Here is a 22,901-nt window from a genome sequence, read left to right on the forward strand (position 1 = left end):
CAGAGAAATATACAAGTCCTATCCAGAGTTGCTATACTATGTTATTTCATTTTTATTAAAAAGTATGAGATATGGAAATTGTCAGTAAGCATGACACCACGGGAAAAGGTAGCTGTTGTGAGTGGATCCAGACATCAAATTTAAAAGAAAGATTTCAAAGGAAACAAAAGACAATAATAATCACATACAGGCAATAAAGTCTCCCTTGGAAGATGAGCTCAGTGGTAGAAGTAGGGAAAATGGTGAGGTTGATTAAGTGTAAAATGTATATATATATATATATATATATATATATGTATATATATATGTATATATATAAATATATACATATATATTTATATATATATATATATATATATAAATTGTATACATACCCATGTTCTGGTGGCTCATGCCATAATTCTAGCTCTCAAAGAGGCTGAGTTCTGAGGATTAGGGATTATAGCCAGTCTAAACAGAAATCTAAATGCTGGAGGTGGACATGAGATCAAAATGGTAGGCAGCAAGACTTGAGGGAGATACACAGCTCAGAAATACTGCCGAGACTAGAACACAAGGAAATGTATACATTCTACGATACTTCAGATTGCATTGTGATATTTCCATATATGTTTGTAATATATTCTATTCACCATCACCCCAATGTCACATTCCCTACATCATGTGGTAGTTTTAATATGATTCAGTGTTTTCATATATTCCAATGATCAATATCAACTGTTTCTTTTCTTCCTGTCAAAGTACTATATAAGCATATAGATAAGTAGATCAATAAAAGCTATTGAAATTATTTTAAGAAAGAGGGGGAATGAGGAAGAATAATTGAGTGAGTTCAATCAAGTAAAGTTGTATTCTTCTATTAAAATGTCAAGATGAATCTCCCCTGTGAAACTAAAATATGTTAATAAAAATACTTGGTTTTACATGAGCAGCTGATAGCCAGTATCCAACTTAACAGTGAAATCATATGTACTTATAGCATAAGACCAGCAAAAAGATAAATACGCCGGGCACTGGTGGCTCACGCCTGTAATCCTAGCTACTCAGGAGGCTGAGATCTGAGGATCACGGTTCAAAGCCAGCCCGGGCAGGAGAGACTGTGAGACTCCTATCTCCAATAAAAACACCAGAAAACCGGAAGTGGCGCTGTAGCTCAAGTGGTAGAGCGCTTGCCTTGAGCTGAAGAGCTAAGGGACAACGCCCAGGCCCAGAGTTCAAGCCCCACGACCGACAAAAATAAATAAATAAATAAATAAATACATCTACTCTCACCACGTTTAACTTGCACTGTACTGCAGTTGGTAGCAAGGTCAATTTGACAATACAAACACATGTATCTATGTAAATAGGAAGGGGTGTTATTATCTTAATGTGCAGGTAACCTTAACTTTCTATTTGTGCCATCCTGGGGCTTTAACTCAGGGACTGTGTGCTGTCCCTGTGCCATTTCACTCAATGCTAGAGCTCTACCACTAGAGCTGCAGCTCTACTTCTGGCTTTCTGATGGTTAACTGGCAATAAGGCTCCCATATACTTCCATGCCCAGGCTGGCTTCCAAGACCAAGGCTCTGAAGTCAGACTGCTGAGTAGCTAGGATGACAGGTAGCAGCCACTGACTCCCAAAGCTGACATTATTTTTAATTAGAAAATCACAAGGATACACTGAAAGTTATTAGAGTCACTAGTGGAGTACAATGCACTAACAGGATATAATTTTTGTATAAAAATAATTGGACATATATGTGAGCAATGAACAATTTTAATTTAATGTAGGAAGTCAAGACTATTTATACTGCTTTAAAGAAATGAAAAATATATATATGGGTTGGGACTGTGGCTAGAGTTAGGGTGCTTGCTTAGCATGCATGAAGCCCTGGGTTCAATTCCTCAGTACCACATCCACAGAAAAAGCAGAAAGCACTGCTATGACTTAAAATAGTAAGGTGCTAGTCTTGAACTAAAGCAGCTCACAGACAGTGCCTAGGCCCTGAGTTGAAGTCCTAGGAATGGTAAAGGAAAATAAAGGAAAAAAAGAAAGAGAATAAAAGAGAAATTGATGAGAAATATAATCTTGAACAATGAAAAGTACATGACAAAGCTAGTCTTGGAATCACTCCAGTTTTTACTTGATCCTTATCTCCTTGCCTCTGAACTTATTGACTTTTACAGAATATATTTATTGGGTTTTTCTTTATATTTTTATATGTGCGCTTCGTTGAAGTCTATATACCCATCTATGTTCTATGATCTGCACTTTCATGAGGAATAACTGAGGTCCACTGAAGAGTCCTGGAGAACCCACACACTGGAGGACTGAATAGTAGGCACGAAAGTTTCCCTCCCTAAACCTTGCCGGAACCAATGAACAGGTACAGCAAATATCACAGTAAACCTTTAAGAGACACGAATAGGATCTCAGATATGAGGGAAGGAGACAACAGATGTATTCCACAGTCTAATGGATAAGGTCTGGGAAGACCAGTCTGAGGTTTCCTAGGTATGCAGCCTTGAGGTACCGAGAGGAAGGAACATTTAGGATCACAGAAGAGATAGGAATTCAAAACAAAGATTGAAACACAAAAACAGACTGGATGGGGGAAATGATAAAACTTCACATCAACACAGACCTACCCTAAACTTCACTCCTGTACCCAAACCCACACTCTTCCTGATCCCCCAAACCACCATCTCTTTGAAGAGCAAGGGAGGTGATGATCCATGGTTTCAGAAAGCCCTGTGAGGGAACGTGTCACAAATTAGCTGAAGAAATTATTACAGAACTGGCAAATGGAGCACAGAAAAAACTCACAGATGGTGCCCAAGGTCTGAGTTCAAGCCACAGGACCAACAGCAAAAAAAGGAAAAGAAAATAAAAATGTCTAAGGGGAAAGACAAAATTCAGAAACAAACAACCAAAAACTCCTTAAGCTTTCATAAGTGGAATTTGGGAGTTTCAGGGAAATCGATTTTGAGAAATCTAAATGGAGAAAAGCATTATGCTGCCTATCTACCTATTTTATTTCAACGTCTACATTACAGCAGTGGAAAATGTTAGGGGCTGCGAATACCGTTTTAAAGTGAGAGATATTCAAAAACTGAAGGCAAAACGGAGATGTAACTTATATTCAGGAGAACATAAGAGCTGAACAAAACTGAAAATAACAACGCAGTCTCATCACCTCAATTGCATGATTAGAACTAAGAATTAAAAAGCCAACTTATGCAATGCTCCTAACACATTTCCATCTTCGGGTTAGTCGTTGAATATTTCAGGAGCCACACAATAATTTTCAGGAAGAAACTCGCCTTTGCTCCCACTGCCAAGAGAGCAAGATCTGCAGACCTCCATGCAATTCTGGGACCTGAGGTGTGGCACTGGTCAGAATCCCAGGGCCAAGCCCAACCTGGTCCAGGTGGCGCCGTGCGCCGTGCATTGTGGGAATTGTAGTCTTAGTTGAGGCACAGACCATGGAAAGTGATGGTTTGGGGAAGGGGGCGGGAAGTTCTTTCTGCGCATGCGTCTCCCCGCCCACTGTTGATTTTTTTTCTATCCTTAATTCAGGGTTCTTTCCTTTCCCCCTCTGCTAGAAGTGCTGAGAAGTTCGGTGTATATTTCACAAGATTCAAGCCCCGAGGCAGGCGCCCAGCCCCTCTTCAGGGGACCTTGGGAGCTGTAACTTGAAGGAATCTCAGGCTGCGGAACCGATTTCAGGTATGAACGGCAAGCTGGGTGCAGGACCGGAGTCAGCCCCACATGTGCCTCCTGTCTGGGCTTGATGATTTGTTTGGGGTTCGGGTGTTTGTGCTGCCATTGGCCCGCGAGCCTCCAGAAGCCAGACACTGGCTCCCAGAACCCCAAGAGCAAGCTGGGTGGCTCCCCAGACTAGGAGAGCCGGGAGCTGTGCGTGTGAACGCCACGACTGAGAGATGCTGCCGGCACCCACGCCACCTGATTCACTTTGCCCAGCTGTAAGCTGAGCATGGAAACGGTTGTCGTGAACTTGTGAAGTGTGTGCCAGGGTTGAGTCTCCTTCCATGGCAGTTGCCTTTTGGGCTTCTGTGTTGTTTCTGCTAGAGGTGTCTCTGCTCTGCCCCTGCTTGGCAGCCTTCTTAGCACTCTGGGCTGGAGTTCACACGTGTTTGGATCCAGTTTGTGGAATCTCCTTCCCAGAGCACAAGATTGACGTGATACTCTTTCCGCCAACTCTTCTCAAATCACTTGGTTCTGTTGGAAGGTTTAGACCCTCTTTCAGGAGGGGACCGCATCTGGCCTGAGGATTAAGCCGAAGCCTAGTAATCAGAGGGGGCATGAGACTGTGGTTTGGGCTGGAGGGATAAATGTCACATCTGAAAGTGTCTCTCTATGTACTAGATCCCTAAGCCTATTCCCACTGATTGATTCAACCTCTTCCCACTCTAATTTCTAGTATGGGATCCCTCAGACTTAATCCAGATGTCTCATCAGTGGATTTCCTGACCCTACTTGTAACATGTTAAGTTTTTCCTGGCCGTTCAGGAAGTGTTGATCTAGAAACTTTGGACTTCGATGAAAAAAATATAGAAAAAAGTTGGAGGTAATGTATATTGCTCAAGGATATATGATGCATACATGTAACCTGTCCTGAAGTTTTAGCTAGTGTTACCCATTTTGTCACAATCTGCTCAAAGAAGTATTATTTTACATAGAAAATTCTTTTTGGCATTTGAAGTCAGTGAATCATAAACAGTACTTTAAAATATCATATACATACATATTGATCCTATTTTCATCCTCTTTACGTCCTATGGCTTCTGCAGCTTTAAGATGTTAGGGATACTCTCCATTATATTCGTTTTTAAGAAACAGCAATTTCTCCATATACACCTGAGGCTATTTTACATTACTTAAAATAAGAGAGACTGCCTAAACATGCATTCCCAAACATTTGATAGATCATTTAATAATATAGAAAATTAAGTTAATATATAATCTAATAATATAATTTAAACGCAATTCTACATAATTGTGCAAAGAAACAAATGATCTGTGGATAACAGCATTTCCTGTGTAAGAAACCAACCACAAGTACCAGCCAAATCAAATAGCTATTTAATTTTTATGGATCTACATTTTGGGGAGCCCTTAACTTGCTATTTTGTGTTAATATTGTTTAAATCACAGATAAGACTTTAATCTTCTAAATCCTTCCCTGAGGATGGTTGATTGGAATTGTGTCTCTCCTATGACCCAGTATTTTATGTTCATCTTATTAGGCCCTGTACCTTCAGCATTATGGCCAAGGTTCTTCATATGACTGTTCAGGAAAGTGAGCATTACTGACATAAGATCTTCAGTGATGTCCATTTGGCCAAAGTAGCTTAAATGGGAAATTGAAAGTCCTTGCATAAGGGTGCTCTGAGTATTTGGATATAAGGAAATGTGCCATTTCCAACATTATAGCACTAGAAACATGCATTGCATATGTTCTTCCTGTATACCCTTTGTGAAAAATACTGAGCTATACTATACATGATTTCCCTGGTGTGACAATCTGGAAATGAATGAGGTGGAGTACAAATGCCCAGTGGAGTGCTAGGATCCCTTTGCGTTAAAGGAAAAAATAGTTCTTGCATCCCTAAGTATATTTCAGTAAAAACTAGTTTTAATGAAATGTGGTATGTTTTTATTTTTCAATTATTTTTGTGGGATATTAGTTTTTAGGAATACGGAATGTATCTTCACCTAGAAATGAATTGCTTTTATTCTATCTATCTACCAATTAATCGACTATGGCTTCATCTTTACTGGAATGTTTGATTAATGCACTACTTCAGACATAAACCATACTTGTTCTCCCATAAGAAGGCTTTATGCTTTTCCAGCCCATGGGTAATGTTATAAGCAGGAAAACCTGGGGCAAAATCACACAGATTCTTTCCTGACTACCTCATTTGCCTTTTCTCCCAGCCATGCTTCCAGAATCTTCTGTCCATTGTCAACAGCAAGAAAGAATGAAAGGATCTGTGGTAAGTTGCTTTTGATTTCTCTGTTTTACATTCCATTTTTTGAACCTAATAGTGGACAAGATTGAAAAACAGAAAAACAGATTCAACTTGAGGAACATGCTCCTAAATCAGATAAAGATGGCTTGTAGGTTTTGCACATTATTAATCTGACATTCCGGCTCAAATGAGTAGATTACTTCAGTTTGTTTCTAGTTGTTCTGATGTTGTTAGAAGTAGTCAAACTTGTTAAGGGATTCACTGAAACCGAGGAGATGACTGCTCATGGAAGCAACTGGTCAGAGATCACATCCCTATGAATCACATTAAACTGTCCTAATGAAATTTTTACTATACTTGCTGAAAACTGTAGTCACATATACCTTCAACTATTGAAGTGTACTGAGTAAGATATGTGTACTTAAATTATTAGTTCTTCGACTGCTTCATAGGCTTTTTCTACTTGAAACTTAGGCTATATTTCATTATATAGTGTATATCCTTTCTAGAAATCCCTCCATGTTTCTCAAAGAACTTCTGACTAGATTTTTTCTGTATTTTGTCTATTCATTCTCTGTTTCTTGCTCTCTAGCTTTCTTTCTCTCTTCTCTTTCATTTCATCTGTTTTTCTCTTTTTTTCTCATTGTTTCTCTCAGACCCTCCTCCCTCCACTGTCTCTTGCTTTTTTCCTTGCTTCAAATGCTGTATCTGGGAGCTAGTATTTCTGTTTTCTTTATTTTTTTTGTCCATTGTAGGGCTTGAATTCTTGGACCTGGCTACTGTCTCTCAGGTTTTCAGCTCAAGACGAGTACTCTACCACTTGAGTCACAGTCCCTCGTCCAGTTTTGTGGTTGTTTATTAGAACTATGCATCTAAGGGACTTCTCTTTCCGAGCTGGCTTTGAAGCATGATCCTCAGATCTCAGCCTCCTCAGTAGCTAGGATTCCAGGCATGAGTCACCAGTGCCCAACTAGAACTAGTTTTTCATACTGATCACTTTTCCTTTATTGACATGACTCTTAAAATTAACATGTTTTTACTCATTATAAAGGAAACTTGTTGCTAAATGTAAGCCGAGGTACTTCTATGAAGAGTCCAGAGCTAAAGAAAATTAGAAAAACTAAAACACAGACAGAGAGATAGCGAGGAAGCAGGGGTCCTAAAGCTCACTGCCTGTTGTGTCCCGAATTCCTTCAACTAAACATCTTTATTTGGGTTCACACAAGCCAGGTTACCATGAGTACATCCCAAAAAATAAAGTTAAAAATCTCTATAAATATTACATTTAGAGCCAAACAGAGTTTGTGAGTTATGTTTCCTGTGTTATTCTTTTTTTTGTGTGTGAAAATACTGTACAGAGGGCTTACAATTACATGGGCAAAATAATGAGTACATTTCTTATCAAGGATTATAGGCTCCTCCTTTGTTTCCCCTTCTCATTCCTTTCCATCCTCTCCCCACCCATGTTTACCACATTTTCTTAATCCATAATATACTGAGGGGTATCGGGGTTGGTTCCATATCTTAGCTATGGTAAATAAGGCTGCAAGAAACATAGTCATGAGGGTAGTTTTAGTGTGGTCTTGTTTGTGAACATTTGGGTAAATGCCCTAAAGTGGGATTGCTGGGTCAAGGGGAGCTCTATTTGGAGTTCTTTGAGGAACCTCCATACTGCTTTCCAAAGTGGTTGAACAATTTTACAATCCCACCACCAATGCAGTAATGTTCCCTTCTGTCCCCATCCCCTCCAGCATCTGTTATTATTAGAGTTCTTGAGTTTAGCCATTCTAACTGGGGTGAGGTGGTATCTCAATGTTGTTTTGATTTGGATTTCTTTTCTGGATTTCCAATCTATTCCATTGGTCCTGAAGTCTGTTCTTGTGCCAGTAACAAGCTGTTGTGACTACTATAGCTTTGTGGAAGAGTTTGAAATTTGGTATTGTTATTCCTCCAGCTGTGTTCTTTCCGTTGAGTATCGTTTTTGCTATTCGGGGTCTTTTATTGTTGCATATGAATTTTCGGATTGCCTCTTCTATTTCCTTGAAGAATGAGGTTGGAATATTGATTGGTATCGCATTGAATTTGTAGATCGCCTTGGGAAGTATTGCCATTTTCACCATGTTGATCTTTCCAATCCAGGAGCATTAAAGATCCTTCACCTCTTTGGTTAAGTTAATTCCTAGGTATTTTATTTTTGGAAGGCTATTACGAATAGATTTGCTTTCCTAAATTCAGCCAGACTTTTCTCATTGTTGACATACAAAACAACCATTGGTTTTTGAGGGTTAATTTTATACCCTGCTACTTCACCTAACTTTTGAATCAACTTGAGTAATTTGGGAGTGCAGTCTGTGTGATTCGTTAAATATAAGATCATGTCATCTGCAAAGAGGGAGAGTTTTACTTCTTCTTTCCCTATTTGGATCCCCTTTATGTTTGGATCTTGTCTCATTGCTGTAGCTAGGCATTCTAATACAAGATTGAAGAGAAGTGCAGTTAGTGGACATCCTTGTCTCGTTCCTGCGTTGAGGAAATGGCTTTAGTTTTTCACCATTAAGTATAATGCTGGCTGTAGGTTTGTCATATACACCCTTTATTGTATTGAGGAATGTTCCATGGATTCCTAATTTTTACAGATCCTTCATAAAGGTTCATAAATGGGTGTTGGATCTTGTCAAATGCTTTTTCTGCATCTATTGAGATGACCATGTGGTTCTTATTCTTGCTCCTGTTGATGGGATGAATTATATTAGTTGATTTGCATATATTGAACCAGCTTTGCAACCCTGAAAGGAATCCTGTTTGATCGTGTTGTATGAATTTTTGGATGAATTGTTGAAGTCGATTGGCCAAAATTTTGTTCAGAAGTTTTGAATCAATGTTCATCAAAGAAATGGGTCTATAGTTCTCTTTCTTTGATGAGTCCCTGCCTGGTTTTGAGATGAGGGTTATGATGGCTTCATAGGATGAGTTCGGGAGTGAACTTTCTCTTTCAAGTTCATTGAAGAGTTGGAGGAGTATTGGTGTGAGCTCTGCTTAGAAAGCCTTGTAGAATTCTGCTGTAAATCCATCTGGTCCTGGGCTCTTCTTAGATGTTTCTACTTTAATGCTTGTTATGGGCCTGTTTAGATGGTTTAACTCATCTTGGTTTAGTTTCTGCAAGTCAGTATTTGCTAGGAAAAGGTCCATTTCTGCCAAGTTCTCAAACTTATCTTAAATGTTTCAGAAGTATTCCTTTGTAATGTTCTGAATCTTGGTTGTTTCTGTGGTGATGTTTCCATTCTCATCTCTGAGTTTACTTATTTGGGTGTGTTCTCTTCTTTTTCTGAGAAGATTTGCTAAGGGTCTGTCAATTTTGTTAATTTTTTCGAAGAACCAACTCTTTGTTTTGTTGATTCTTTCTATAGTTTGTTTGGATTGTAATTCATGTAATTCTGATTTAATTTTAATTATTTCTTTCTGTCTACTGGATTGGGGTTCATCTTGCTGCTCTTTTTCAAGGAGGCTCAGATGTCTCATTAAATTCTTGATTTCAGATTTCTGCAATTTGTTGATGTAGGAACTCAGATCTCTAAACTTGCCCCTGAGTACTGCCTTTGCTGTGTCCCAGAGGAGCTGGTAATTTGTGTGTTCATTTTGGTTGAATATCATGAACATTTGAATGTCAGCAGTGTGTTGTTCAGCCTCCATGTGTTACAGGACTTTCTTTGTTGGCTTTTGGTGTTGAGTACTGATTTTATTCCCTTCTGGTCTAAGAGAATGCAAGGTATTACTTCAATGTTTCTGAATTTGGACAAGTTTGCTTTGTGGCCTAAAATGTGGTCTATTTTGGAAAATGATCCATGTGCTGCTGAGAAAAATGTGTATTCTGATGCTTCTGCACGAAATATTTGGTCTGTTAAATGTCTGTTAAATCTAATTGATCTATGCAATTGTTAGAATCTGCGGTTTCTCTGTTGAGTTTTTGCCGAGTTGATCTATCCAGTGGGGAAAGTGGTGTGTTAAAGTGCCAAACTATTACTGTCTTTGAATCTATGTGGGATTTGAGGGAAAGGAGTGTTTCTTGGATATATTTGAGTGCTCCGTTGGTTGGTGAATAGATATTTAGAATTGTAATATCCTCCTGAAGGAGAGATCCCTTAATTAGTATGTAGCGACCTTCTTTATCTTTTTTCACAAATTTTACTTTGAAGTCTATTTTACCTGGTATTAGGATTACAACTCCTGCCTGTTTATGGGGGCCGTTTGATTTTTGTATCTGAATAGGCCTATGTTTGGGAAGTTCTATGCTAGGATCCTGTTAAACAAATTTTCTAGACCATTAACTATTGTCTCTAGGTGCTCCTTTACACCTAATATGCTCAGATTGGGCCTTCTGATGGTGTCTTCCAAGTGTTGAATAGATCTATCTTATTTCTTGTATTTGTCTTGGATGGTTGTATATTCTTTCTCTGTAATATCTAGGTTGTCTTCAGTCCCTAAGATTTGATCTTCTGAATGGTCTAACGTACTGTCAAGATTTTTCTACTTTGTTTTTTTACTTCTTTTCCTTCTAATTGGTCAGCTTTGATGGCTTTAAATTCTTTGTTGGAACTTTGTTTTAGATCTTGTATGAACCACTTAATTTGGTATTCAGTGTTTATTTGCAAATCACTTAGGTGATTGGCTATGGTTTCCATGGGCTCCTGTTCCTTCTGTTGGGTTCCATTCAACATTCCCTTTGTGGTGTTCCTGACTTCTTTCAGGTCTCTGTTAATGGATTCTATGAATGCCTTTAGTGATCTTTGTGTATACTCATCCTTGTCTTTCAATTCCTGTATTATTCTTTGCTTAGTTTCCTCATGTTCATGCAATTCCTGTAGTTCTCCTTGAGTGTTCTCAGCCTGCTCATGCCATTCCTCACTTTCTTCTTGACTGATCTCAGCCTGCTCATAGAGTCCTTTATTGCTCCTTGAGTTTTCTCAAGGAGCTCACGCAATTCCTGTATCAATTTTTGAGTAGCTTCCTCAAGCTCATGATATTCCTGTATTAACCTTTGGTTTGCCTCCTCTCTCTCTGTATCATGCTCACAGAGTCCATTGCAGGTTTTCAATCTTTTCATTTACAATGTTTACAAGCAGTGTTTGTAGAGCTATTTGGGAACTCCCCTCTGGATTATCCATTATCTGTTCTGTCAGCTGATTATCCTTAGTGGGAGTTGAGATGCCTGGACTTGCCATTTTTTCTTGTGTTTTTCCGGCTTGCTCTGCCCATTAGGGATGAAAGTAACACCAGTTTTATCCTAGAACATTGTCTTAATGCAAGCATCATCCAAAGTCTGTAGTTGCACAGTCAAAAGTCTGCAGATACAATCTAGTTCAACAGATATACTATTCAACATCAAACAACTGTGTATTCATGGGCTAAGAACTGCAAAGAACAATTTGACAAACCAGAACTTATTAGGTTTATTGAGAGATGTGGGTAAAAATAGGAATAGAGGGATGTGGAAAAGCAGAGGGAGAACTAACTAAGTCCTAATCTCAAAGTGGGAAATAGATTGGATAGAATGAAAGTAGAGAGAGCTTAAAAAAGGAGAAAGAGAAAGAAACAGACAAGAAAAAAACAGAAAAATAAAAATTAAAAATTAAACAGTGCAACACTGAATTATGCAAATTGAAAGACATAATTTCCAAGAAGAAGGTGGATAGAATGAGAGAAGTGGAGGGCTAAAGAGGCATGAAAAAATTAAAACTAAAAATGCTTAAAATATTATATAGGTATAAAGAGTACTGCTATTAAGGAATTCAAGTCTAAGAGATTTTGAATTCAGTAATAAATTTCTGGATTAAGTTGTACACAATGGAGTATTAGGTCTAAAAATCCACTAAAGGAATATCAGGATGAGCAGAACAGCAATTGTCACTCAAAGAAAAATGAAAGAGAAGAAAAGGTGAAAAGAGTGCGAATGAAAGAAAAGAAGGATCAAAAGGTCTGTAGAGCTAAACAAAAAGAAATTTAAAAATGAAAAAAAAGCAAACGCACATATACCCCTAAAATAAAAATTATAAGAAGAGGAAAACACAGTTAATACAAAAAAAATTTAAGTTAAAAATTAAAATATGTTTTAGACGAACTTTACAATTTTGGTGGGGGGGAAGAGGATTGTGTGTGGGAGTGGGGGGAGGCTGGGAAGGGATGGGAAAGGGAAACAAAGGAGGAGGCTACAATGCTTGATAAGAAATGTACTCATTATCTTGCCCATGTAATTATAACCCCTCTGTACAGTATTTTCACAATAAAAAAAAATTTAAAAACATTTTAGAAAAAAAACTTTTATGAAAGGTACAAAAAAAGACTATTTGTTTTTTTTTCGGGGGCAGAAGGTTATGGGAAGATCCCTTGTGTCCTTAAGCAGTCTGTTGTTACAGTCTCTGGTCTGCTTGCACTGTTTGATTTTCCTGTGGCTTGGTTGGTTTCTTAACTCAATTTGTTTGAGCAGGCAGAAAACTATTCTGCATTATCCAGCAGTTTGTGATCCTTCTCCCAGGGTAATTTAATGGGAAGGAGAACTGCTTTGAGTATCACAAAAGATGGAGTTGGCTGTTTCCTCTAGTGTGGAGATGCTGTGATGAGGCTAAGTTCTGGATAGAGTTGAGGCCTTTCAGCAAACAGTAGCTTTTCCCTGAGGGGCTAGCTTCTGAGAGACTCACAGAGCCCAGCCTGAAGCCATTCTCAGGGTTTATGTTTACTGAATTTCAATTGATTGTCAAGGCTGCTATAGGGAGGGGCAGCCTCTGTCTCTGTTTACCAGTGAAGAAAGCCACTCCTGGGGCTGGGGCCCTGGCTGGGTGACTTCCCCTTGGGTGGAGCTGAGCCTACCAGGTCAGGTTAGGTTTCTGTGACCAGCTAAATGACTCTTTGGTTTTCTTCCAAGGCCTGAGTTGGTGCTAGCTGCTCAGCCAGGCCTTTGTCAGTCTCAAAGATGGAGATCTCTGGTAGTGGGGGGAGGGGTAGCCTTCCCTTCTCTGCTCCCTGACATGGAGTGAGGCTTTCAGGCTTCTACTCACACTGGAGTCTTGGTTCCTGAGTCTTCTCTGGTCTGGGAACTTCAGGATGAAGATGTCTGCTCCTTTTCAGTTCTTGCTGGTTTTGAGTAGAATTGACTCACACACCACATATGGAGCCTTTGTTGCAGGTATGGCGGCTATGGCCTCAGCTACCACCCCAGTCACGGCTGCTTGCAAGTGCTCAGATCTCTCTCTTCACTGGATTTTCCCTCTCTGACCTAACTCTCTGTACTGTGATGGCACACCTGGTGTGATTCTCTGGCTTAGGACTGTTCACTGAAACACTACAACTGCTTTCTACGCGAGAGCTTGTTTAGCTTCCAACTTCTCCTCCGCCATCTTCCGGGAACTTCCATCAGTTCCTTTTTAATGAAGTAACATCATTAACTATGATATCAAAATGCATTTTTGAAATTTCAGGTTGATATTGTTAAGTATGAATCACTATTGTTTACATATGGATAAGACTTCATTCTTGCCTTACAATATTTGTATTTCTAGCAGTAAATTTCAAAACTTGAGCCTCACACATGCAGAGCAAAGGCTTCACACCAAGCCACCATCCTCATCTGTCTCATAGTAGACAGTGTTTTTGTAATATGTTGAATGATATGTTTGTGTGTGCTTGGCCTACAGTGCTTGAGAGCTGTCCGGAGCTTTTTTTTTTTTTTTTTTTTTTTTTTTTTTTTTGCTCAATACCAGTGCTCTACTCTTTAAGTCATAGCTCAACATTCACCTTTTTTATTTGTCTTGTATCCTTTCATAATCAACTGGAGATATGAGTCTTCCAGGCTTTTCTAATAGAAATAATTTGGAAGTATTATCCTTGGATCCTAGCTTCCGGAGTAGTTAGGATGAGAGGCATGAGTCACCAGCACCTGGCTGACTGAACATTTTTAAAAATTATCTTGGATATGTTATTTTCCACACACACAAACATACACACACGCACACAGGCATATATATATATATACATATATATATGTATATATATATATGTATATATATATATATATAATAGTGTCCAGAGGGATTGTAGTTACATGAGCAAAGTAATGAGTCCATTTCTTATAGAGCATTTGTTTCCCCCTCCTTTGTTTTTCCCCTACCATCACTTTACTTCCCACCTCCCCAAGTCTTCCCACCCTATCAAAGTTGTAGTTCCTTTTCAACATAGTTCGTTGTACAATTCATTGTTACAATGGGCCGTCCTGTATTCTTATTTCAGCATTTTATATTTTCTGTTCCCCTCCTCAATTAGAAAAATGTATATACAAGATGCAAGACACCAGAATCAAACACAGTAACAAGGTTTATGCCATGGCAGAAGAACATACAAAGAAACAACAAAAAAAAATCATATAGTACATTATAAGCCCATCAAAAAGAACAGCAAGAAATATCCTTGGGAAGCTTCCTAGAGAACTGATTCCGCAATATGAGATACACTTGAAAAATAGTCAGTGAAAAGATATACAAAAACTAAAATTAAGATGTACGATTAGAGTAATTTGCATTTTTGTTCAGGCTTCGGTGGCCCACACCTGTCATCCTAGCTACTCAGGAGGCTGAGAGCTGAGGATCCTGGTTCAAAGCCAGCCTGGACAGGAAAGTCCATGAGACACTTATCTCCAATAAACCACTCAGGACACTGGAAGAGGCACTGTGGCTCAAGTGGTGGAGCATTAGCCTTTAGTTGAAGACCTGAGGGAGAGTGCCCAAGCCTAGAGTTCAAGCCACACAACCGATAAAAAAAAAAAAAAAGGAATACTTTGCATTTTTGGTCCATGTGTGTTTGTTACTAATGCTATCTGTAGTTGTATGTTTCCAGCTAAAATGTGGCTTAACGTTTGTTCATAAATTTTACTTTGTTATTTTAACTGGAAAAATAGACACACATGACACCTATATCTCTGATCCAATTCAGAGAGTCTAAAATTTGATTTTTCCATATTCCTTTTTTCAAACAATTTATTTTATTATTAGGTTTGAGTAGTTGTACAAAGAAGTTGCCATTCTACAAAACAATATGTGAATAGAAGATGTCTGACAACATTGTCACCCCTTGCTCCTAAACCACCCCATCTCTGACTTTTCTTTTTTTGTTGTTTAAATTGAGAGAAAGTGATTACATAAATTTCACATATGTCACAGTATTGTGGAACAGAGATGCTTAGTTGAAGTCAAAAACACATTTTCACCTTCAAGGCAAATTGTCATTGTCATGGTCTATAAAGTTTGTGAATTTTATGAGCCTTGTCAATGCAAATCATCCCCTATTTGTTTTGAAGACAGGTCTTGATATGTAGTCCAGCATGCTCTTGAAATTGTTAATGGAACCTAGCCTGGCTGGTCATCCTTTTTGAATTTCCCAATGTCAGAGTGTATAAGTATGTTCCATCCTGTGTGGCTACGTTACCCATTTTCAATTCAGAGTTCACTGATAGTTCATATGGCTGCATTGTTGTGTAGCCATCTCTTCCATCCATGTACAGCATGTTTCATTTTCCATGTATGAAGCTGTATAATCATTAATAGGCAGCTCCTTTTCCTCTCTACCCCAGTCTCTGGAACCATCTTACTTTTTGGCTCTATGACTTTGTTGATCCTTGAAAGCTCAGTCAGGGAAATCATACCATGGCTGTGCTTTTATGACTGCTGTATTTTACTTAGCTTAATGTATTCAAAGATCAACCCTGCTATAAAATGTAGCAAACTTGTCTTCCTTTTCAATGTCTTTATCTATTCTTTTACCTGTGTCTGTCTTTTGGTTCTTGTCAGTATTTGCTCTGAAGTGATTCTCTAATACTACTTCTCGTCCCTGCTTTCTCTTCTGCTGGGTACAAATCTAGAAATAGAAGTGCTGGACCATATTCCTATGTAATTCTCTATTTAGTTCTTTTTAGCTCTGTCCATACCATCTTTGATTGTTTTACATTCCTGCCAGACATGCACCAAGGTTCAAATTGAATTCACATCCTTCCCAGCCTCTGTTAGACTTTGGAAGGATATTTGTTGTTTTTATTTAAAACTGTCCATAGTAACATATATAAAGTAGTTATTTCTGTAGAATTTTGATTAGAATTCTTCTCCTGACTATTGATACTGAGCTTTGTATATTTCAAGGAATTATTTGTAGAATTTTTTTTAAGTGTCTTCAATCGTTTTCCCCATTTCTAGTTTTTCTGTTCACATGGCACTGAATAATTGAACCCGTGCATTCTAGACTAGCGCTCTTGAGCAAGCCACATTCCCAGCCCTAAATCTAGTACCCTGTTTTTTGGTACAATTAATTCTTTGAACTGAGGCCTTCCTATTTGCCTGGTAATTGCAATATTTATTGATGCATATGAGTATTCTACAAACATTTCTTTTAATAAAGTGATGAGTTTATATATTGGATCTTCATGCATTGTGAATCATATGGTGCTATAAGTTTTATTTCAACAAACTATTACAGAAATATTACATAAAATATATGACCAATATATTCCTTTAAACTTACCTACACATTTACCATTTTAGTTTCTCTGTCCTACGTGTATATGTATGTGCACTCCTTTTGCTCTTCTCTTGAAGCACTTCTCTTGTAACACTCTTAAAATGCAGATGTGTAATTAATCAACTCTCTTTCCCTGACCATATCTTCAATCTACATTTTTAGTAGAGTTCCTCTGCCCAATGGATTGTGAATTGAATGTTATTTTCTTTCAATTCTTCACATATATATTTCACTTTTCTCTCTTAGTCAGCATTCACCTCTGGTATTGCCAAGCATGGTTGGCTGGGCCATTCATCATTTGCAATAGGGTTCAGTGTGGGAGTCCAAAACCTCTCCTCTTCGCCTCTGCAGGCAAATTAGCACTCTTATTTCCTTCCAACTTGTAAATTTGTCTTCTGTATCTTTAGATCACATCCCTCTTCTAATTTTTCTCTGTCTTGCTTGTCGTGGTCCTATTTTTCGTTTTTTGTCATCTTGAATGTTCCTTAAGCCTCTATCCATCCTCTATCCTTCCATGAAGGCATATTTAAATGAAAATGTAGTCAGGGAACATGGTATGCCCCTCGCAACTATATTGTGGATTGTAGAAGGTAGGCCAAGTTCACAAAACTTCCTTCTAGCAGTTCTTTTATACATAGGAAAGAAATATCAGGGTATCTATGACCATACTTCAGTATTTAGCACTTAAACTACAAAATAGTTAACATAGGATATTTATATATGGGAAGTAAATCAGATCTTATAAGGGCCAATCCATCATTAGGTACGTTCTTAAGTACTGTTACTGCCTTTAACATTTATGTGGACACTTACTTTTCATGAATCAGTAATATGCTATGTATTCCATGTGATGTCCTAAATGTGTTGTGATTGCTTATGAGATACCGTGTGTGTGTCTGTGTGTGTGTCTGTGTGTGTGTGTGTGTGTGTGTGTGTGTGTGTGTGTGTGTTGGTTGGTTGTGAGGTTTGATTTCTGGACCTGAGCACTGTCCCTGAATTCTTCCCCTCAAGGCTAGTGCTCTACGACATGAGCCATAGCACCAGTTCTGCTTTTCTCCTGGTGATTAATTGGGGATGAGTCCCACAGACCTTCCTGACTTGGGCTAATTATTTGATTCAAATGTGCCATTACAGAAGCTGGTGTCATTTGATGATGTGGCTGTGGACTTCAGCTGGGAGGAGTGGCAAGACCTGGATCATGCTCAGAGGACCCTGCATAGAGATGTAATGCTGGAGACCTACAGCAACCTCTTGTCTTTAGGTGAGCAAAAGTCATTTGAACATGCAAGGTCAAAGACTGTTTTCTTTATTAAGTAGATATATAAATATTTATGTTATTTCGGTAGACGATTCCACTCCGTGGGAATATAAAATTCCTGTCCATTTTTTCCACTTCATTATGTAACTGGAGACAATTTTATTCCCATTCATCAAGAAACCCAATCAGTACTTGGACCCAAGATCTAAACTGCATTCCACTAATAGAAAGAAGTCTGTCTTCCTAAACTTGGGGTGATTTCTGTAGGTGCAAATATAGTCTAGAATAGAAAGTACATCACTATTTGAAGTATGATCTGAAAATCACTAGTTGAAAGTGGTTATTTGTAATCAACCCTGATCCTGGGTGCAGTGGTTAACACCTGTAATCTTAGCTTCTCAGGAGGCTGAAATGTGAGGATTTTGGTTTGAAGCCAGCAACTACAGAAAAGTGACCATGAGGCTTTTATCTCCAAATCCCCTCACAATCTACAAATGTAGCTGGGACTGAAACTAGCAGAATGCTAGCTTTGAACAAAAGAGCTGAGTTCAAGCCACCCAATTGGCAAAATAAGTTGAAAGCTGGGGAATATCAACCAGGAAGTTGGTAAGAAATGAGAAACAAGGTTTAGGAGCAAGTTTGTGAACATGATGTCTAAGACCTTACAGTAATGATGACCCATCCTACCAATAGTTCTTCTCTACTTGTTTATAACAGGACACTGTGTTCCTAAACCTAAATTGATTGCCAAGCTGGAGCAAGGGTCAGAACCATGGATAAGAGAAGCCTCAGAGAAGAATCTCACAGGTGAGATAAAGCATCTTGCATGGTGGTTTTGTAGCCAGAGTCCACTTGGTAAGTTTAATGAGCTGTACTGAGTAATAATGTTCCTGGTTCCCCTGAGTTATATGTGGCAGAGAACTAGGTGATCCTTTGTCTCAAGGACATGACAATCAAGAATTTACATGGAGACAAATTGATTTGGCTGTCCCAGTATAGTTAAAGTGAGCAATTTTCTATTTATTTGTAGAAATCATTCTTAAACAGAAAAAGGAAATGAGAAATGTAGAAAATGATGTCTCATTTTCATTGAAACAAGGTATGAGGAAATAAGGAGTATGCCAGGACTGCTACCTGTGATGAGGGAAATTGCTTCTTGGTGATGGTGGAAGTGAGTGAGATTCAGAAGCAAAGCTTTTGGTTCATAGGAGATGACTACCTGGGTGGTGAGCTGTAGTATCTTTGGTCTTTAATGGTTGTGAAGGAGCAGAAGTGTTAGAAAAGGAAATTTGATGAGAATTTGACTAAGGGTGAGGGAAACCAATTTTTAAAATGCCACCAATCCCTAAAGTAATTCTTAGTGAGAAGTTAGAACTGAAGAGATGGAGGTATAAATCCTTACTCTCAGGAACCTTCCATGCTTAGCGGAAAGGCCAAGGGATGTATCAAACACCCTAATGGTCCCTAAATCTAGACAGTATTTCTGTTCCGCACCTAATGGTTGAGAAGCAAAGCAGCAAAATATATAAATTATTTCCACAAATTAAAAGAAAAATATAGCTATTCCCTTATGACCAAACCTTAAAGGCAAATGTTTAGTACTCAGCTTATAACTAATAGTGTGTAGATGAATCATTTGAGTAATTAATTCCTTGAGAAAAACAGAAAAAAACAGAAACAGAAAAACATTATTTACCATTGTAAAATGTCAGCGCTACTTTCTTAACTAATACATTACAGAGAAAAGCTTATATTCTGCATCAAAGAGTTCCTGCTTTGATCTTGTAACAGTTAGGATGCACGGAAATGCCTTTACTGTTACATTAAGGAATCTTGAGGTCTCATTTCTGTTTTTGTCTGTCTTTCTATATCTCATTGTAGATGTCCAAGAAAAGGAGTACAGGACTAAGACCTGTCAGGAGAATCCCTACGATTGTCTGTCTGAAGTCGGAGTCATGAATACTAACACAGGGGAGAACAATGTGAAATTAATAACAACTTTTAATTTGAGGTCAAAACCTAAGTCAGAGCTGATTAGGAATAATGGGAAATCCTTAGGGATAAGGACAGAGGAGTTCAGGAAGTGTCAGAACATGCTTCTCCATGGCGAGTCTAATGGGATATGTGCTGCTTATAGTCCTGGAGTATCTCCTGTAGTTAAAGAATCTAACCAATGTGGACATTCTTTCACCCGGAAGACACACCTTACTGTACATCAGAGAACACACACAGGAGAGAAACCTTATGAATGTAATGTGTGTGGGAAGTCTTTCAGCCGGAAGACAACCCTTACTGTCCATCTGACAACACACACAGGAGAAAAGCCTTATGAATGTAACCTGTGTGGAAAGTCTTTCACTCAGAAGTCACAGCTTACTGTCCATCAGCTAACACACACAGGAGAGAAACCTTATGAATGTAATGTGTGTGGAAAGTCTTTCAGCCAGAAGGCACACCTTACAGTCCATCAGACAACACACACAAGAGAGAAACCCTATGAATGTAACGTGTGTGGAAAGTCTTTCATCCGGAAGGCAAACCTTACTTTTCATCAGAAAATTCACACAAGAAAGACAATTTATGAATGTAACAAATGTGGAAAATCTTTTCACTTGAAGGCATATCTTACTGTCCATCAGAGAATACACACAGGAGAGAAACCTTATGAATGTAACAAATGTGGGAAGTCTTTCACCCAGAAGACAACCCTTAATGTCCATCAGACAACACACACAGGAGAGAAACCTTATGAATGTAACCTGTGTGGAAAGTCTTTCACTCAGAAGTCACAGCTTACTGTCCATCAGCTAACACACACAGGAGAGAAACCTTATGAATGTAATGTGTGTGGAAAGTCTTTCAGCCAGAAGACACACCTTACTGTCCATCTGACAACACACACAGGAGAGAAACCTTATGAATGTAACCTGTGTGGAAAGTCTTTCAGCCAGAAGTCACACCTTACTGTCCATCTGACAACACACACAGGAGAGAAACCTTATGAATGTAACCTGTGTGGCAAGTCTTTCACTCGGAAGGCACAGCTTACTGTCCATCAGCTAACACACACAGGAGAGAAACCTTATGAATGTAATGTGTGTGGAAAGTCTTTCAGCCAGAAGGCACACCTTACTGTCCATCAGACAACACACACAAGAGAGAAACCTTATGAATGTAATGTCTGTGGAAAGTCTTTCATCCGGAAGGCAAACCTTACTTTTCATCAGAAAATTCACACAAGAAAGACACTTCATGAATGTAACAAGTGTGGAAAATCTTTTCACTTGAAGGCATACCTTACTGTCCATCAGAGAACACACACAGGAGAGAAACCTTATGAATGTAACAAATGTGGGAAGTCTTTGACCCAGAAGACAACCCTTATTGTCCATCACACAACACACACAGGAGTGAAACCATACAAATGTAATATATGTGGAAAGTCTTTCACCCAGAAGGCACAAATTAAAATCCATCAGACAACACACACAGGAGAGAAACCTTATCAGTGTAATGTGTGTAGAAAGTCTTTCACCCAGAAAGGAAACCTTAGGATCCATCAGACAACACATACAGGAGAGAGACCTTATGAATGTAGCAGGTGTGGAAAGGTTTTTGCCCGGAAAACAAGCCTTACTATCCATGAGACAATACACACAGGAGAGAAACCTTATGAATGTAATGTGTGTAGATAGTCTTTCGCCATGAAGTCACAACTTACTGCTCATCAGGCAACACATACAGGACAGAGACCTTATGAATGTAGGAGGTGTGGAAAGTCTTTCACCAAGAAAATCGGCCTTATTTTCCACGAGAGCAAACACACGGGAGAAAAACCTTATGGATGTAGCTGGTGTGGAAAGTCTTTCATCCAGAAGTCGATCCTTAAATCACATCAGATATTACACACAGGAGAGAAACCTTATGAATGTATGGAGTGTGGAAAGTCTTTCAGGTGGAAGGCAGCACTTAACATCCATGAGATAATGCACACAGGAGAGAAACCTTATGAATGTAACAGCTGTGGAAAGTCTTTCACCAGGAAGGTATACCTTTCTGACCATCAGAGAACACACACAGGAGAGAAACCTTTTGAATATGACCTGTGTGGAAAGTCATTCAGCCACAGGGGAAACCTTACTGTCCATCGGAAAACACACAGGAGTAAAACTTTAGGAATGTAACAGCTGTGGATAGAGTTTCACACAGAATTCAGCCCTCATTTTTCATCAGAGAGCACAACACAGGAGAGAAGCCTTATGACTGCAACAAATGTGTAAAGAACCATCCACTGGAGGCCACAGCCTAGCATATAAGAAAATTCACCCAAATGAGAAATCTCTAGAATGTAACAAGTAGGGAAAGCCTTTCATTTGGAAGAGAAGTCAGTTTGCAATAGAGAACCCACACAGGATACAAACTTTATCAAGGTAGAAATGTGGAATTCTTCAACCAGAAGGCACAGCTCAGGGTTCATCATTGAACACACACACACATGAGAAATCATAGCAATGTAAAACATGTAGAAAGTTTTTCAAAAAAGTTCTAAGTACTCTCAGTCATTCTTCCCTGAATGTCCATCTTCTAAAATTTCTCAAGTTCCATTTCTAACATTCTCTTTTGGGAGATCTACAAGAAGATGAGTATGTCTAATTTCCTGTTTCATGAAATTCTAGGATGATATGTACCTTTTTCCTTTTATTTTGCTGTTAGTTTCATTTGAACTCATGGCCCTTTACTTCCCTTTGGCTTTTATTCTCAAGCTTAGCACTGTACCCTTTGTGCCACATCTCTAATTTTGAGGTTGTTGTATTTAGTATCATGAGTCCTATCATTGGGAAGCAGTCTACTTTCTTCAAAGGTGTTTACAAAACTTATGTAAGTAAAACTGAAATGTTATAAATTAGGAAAATAAGTAGTTTCATAGAATCTATAAAGAAATTGAGTGATTTAATGGAATTTTGTAACATTTAAAAATGAGAAATATTTGAGAATTATAGATGAGTAATAAAGTTGATTTAGTAAATACTTATTTTATGTGGTGAAATTCAATAAAAGTGACATAGAATCCATTCAGATTTCTTCTGGGAAACAATTTTCAAATTTTTCT

At 38.5% G+C, this 22,901-nt stretch overlaps 1 protein-coding gene across 1 annotated transcript; it reads left to right on the top strand.

Moving 5' to 3' along the window:
• Positions 1-3,754: 3,754 nt before the first annotated feature.
• On the top strand, positions 3,755-22,543 carry LOC138829686 (zinc finger protein 25-like). Its single transcript, XM_070026160.1, has 7 exons — positions 3,755-3,969; positions 11,815-11,953; positions 17,668-17,794; positions 18,509-18,598; positions 18,822-18,890; positions 19,673-20,536; positions 21,209-22,543. The coding sequence occupies exons 1-7, from the start codon at positions 3,755-3,757 to the stop codon at positions 21,484-21,486; spliced, it is 1,782 nt and encodes a 593-aa protein (XP_069882261.1). The 3' UTR covers positions 21,487-22,543.
• Positions 22,544-22,901: the final 358 nt, after the last annotated feature.

The sequence above is a fragment of the Dipodomys merriami genome, unplaced genomic scaffold (genome assembly GCF_024711535.1).
Source record: "Dipodomys merriami isolate MVZ:Mamm:240054 unplaced genomic scaffold, mDipMer1.0.p SCAF_175, whole genome shotgun sequence".
NCBI classification, from domain to species: domain Eukaryota; kingdom Metazoa; phylum Chordata; class Mammalia; order Rodentia; family Heteromyidae; genus Dipodomys; species Dipodomys merriami.

Bases quoted from the DNA above. Each gene is read 5' to 3' on its own strand.
- LOC138829686 (XM_070026160.1), top strand. From the start codon at position 3,755: ATGTGCCTCCTGTCTGGGCTTGATGATTTGTTTGGGGTTCGGGTGTTT. The intron at 18,599-18,821 runs GTGAGATAAAGC...ATTTATTTGTAG, and splicing joins CTCAGAGAAGAATCTCACAG to AAATCATTCTTAAACAGAAA. The intron at 18,891-19,672 runs GTATGAGGAAAT...ATCTCATTGTAG, and splicing joins CTCATTTTCATTGAAACAAG to ATGTCCAAGAAAAGGAGTAC.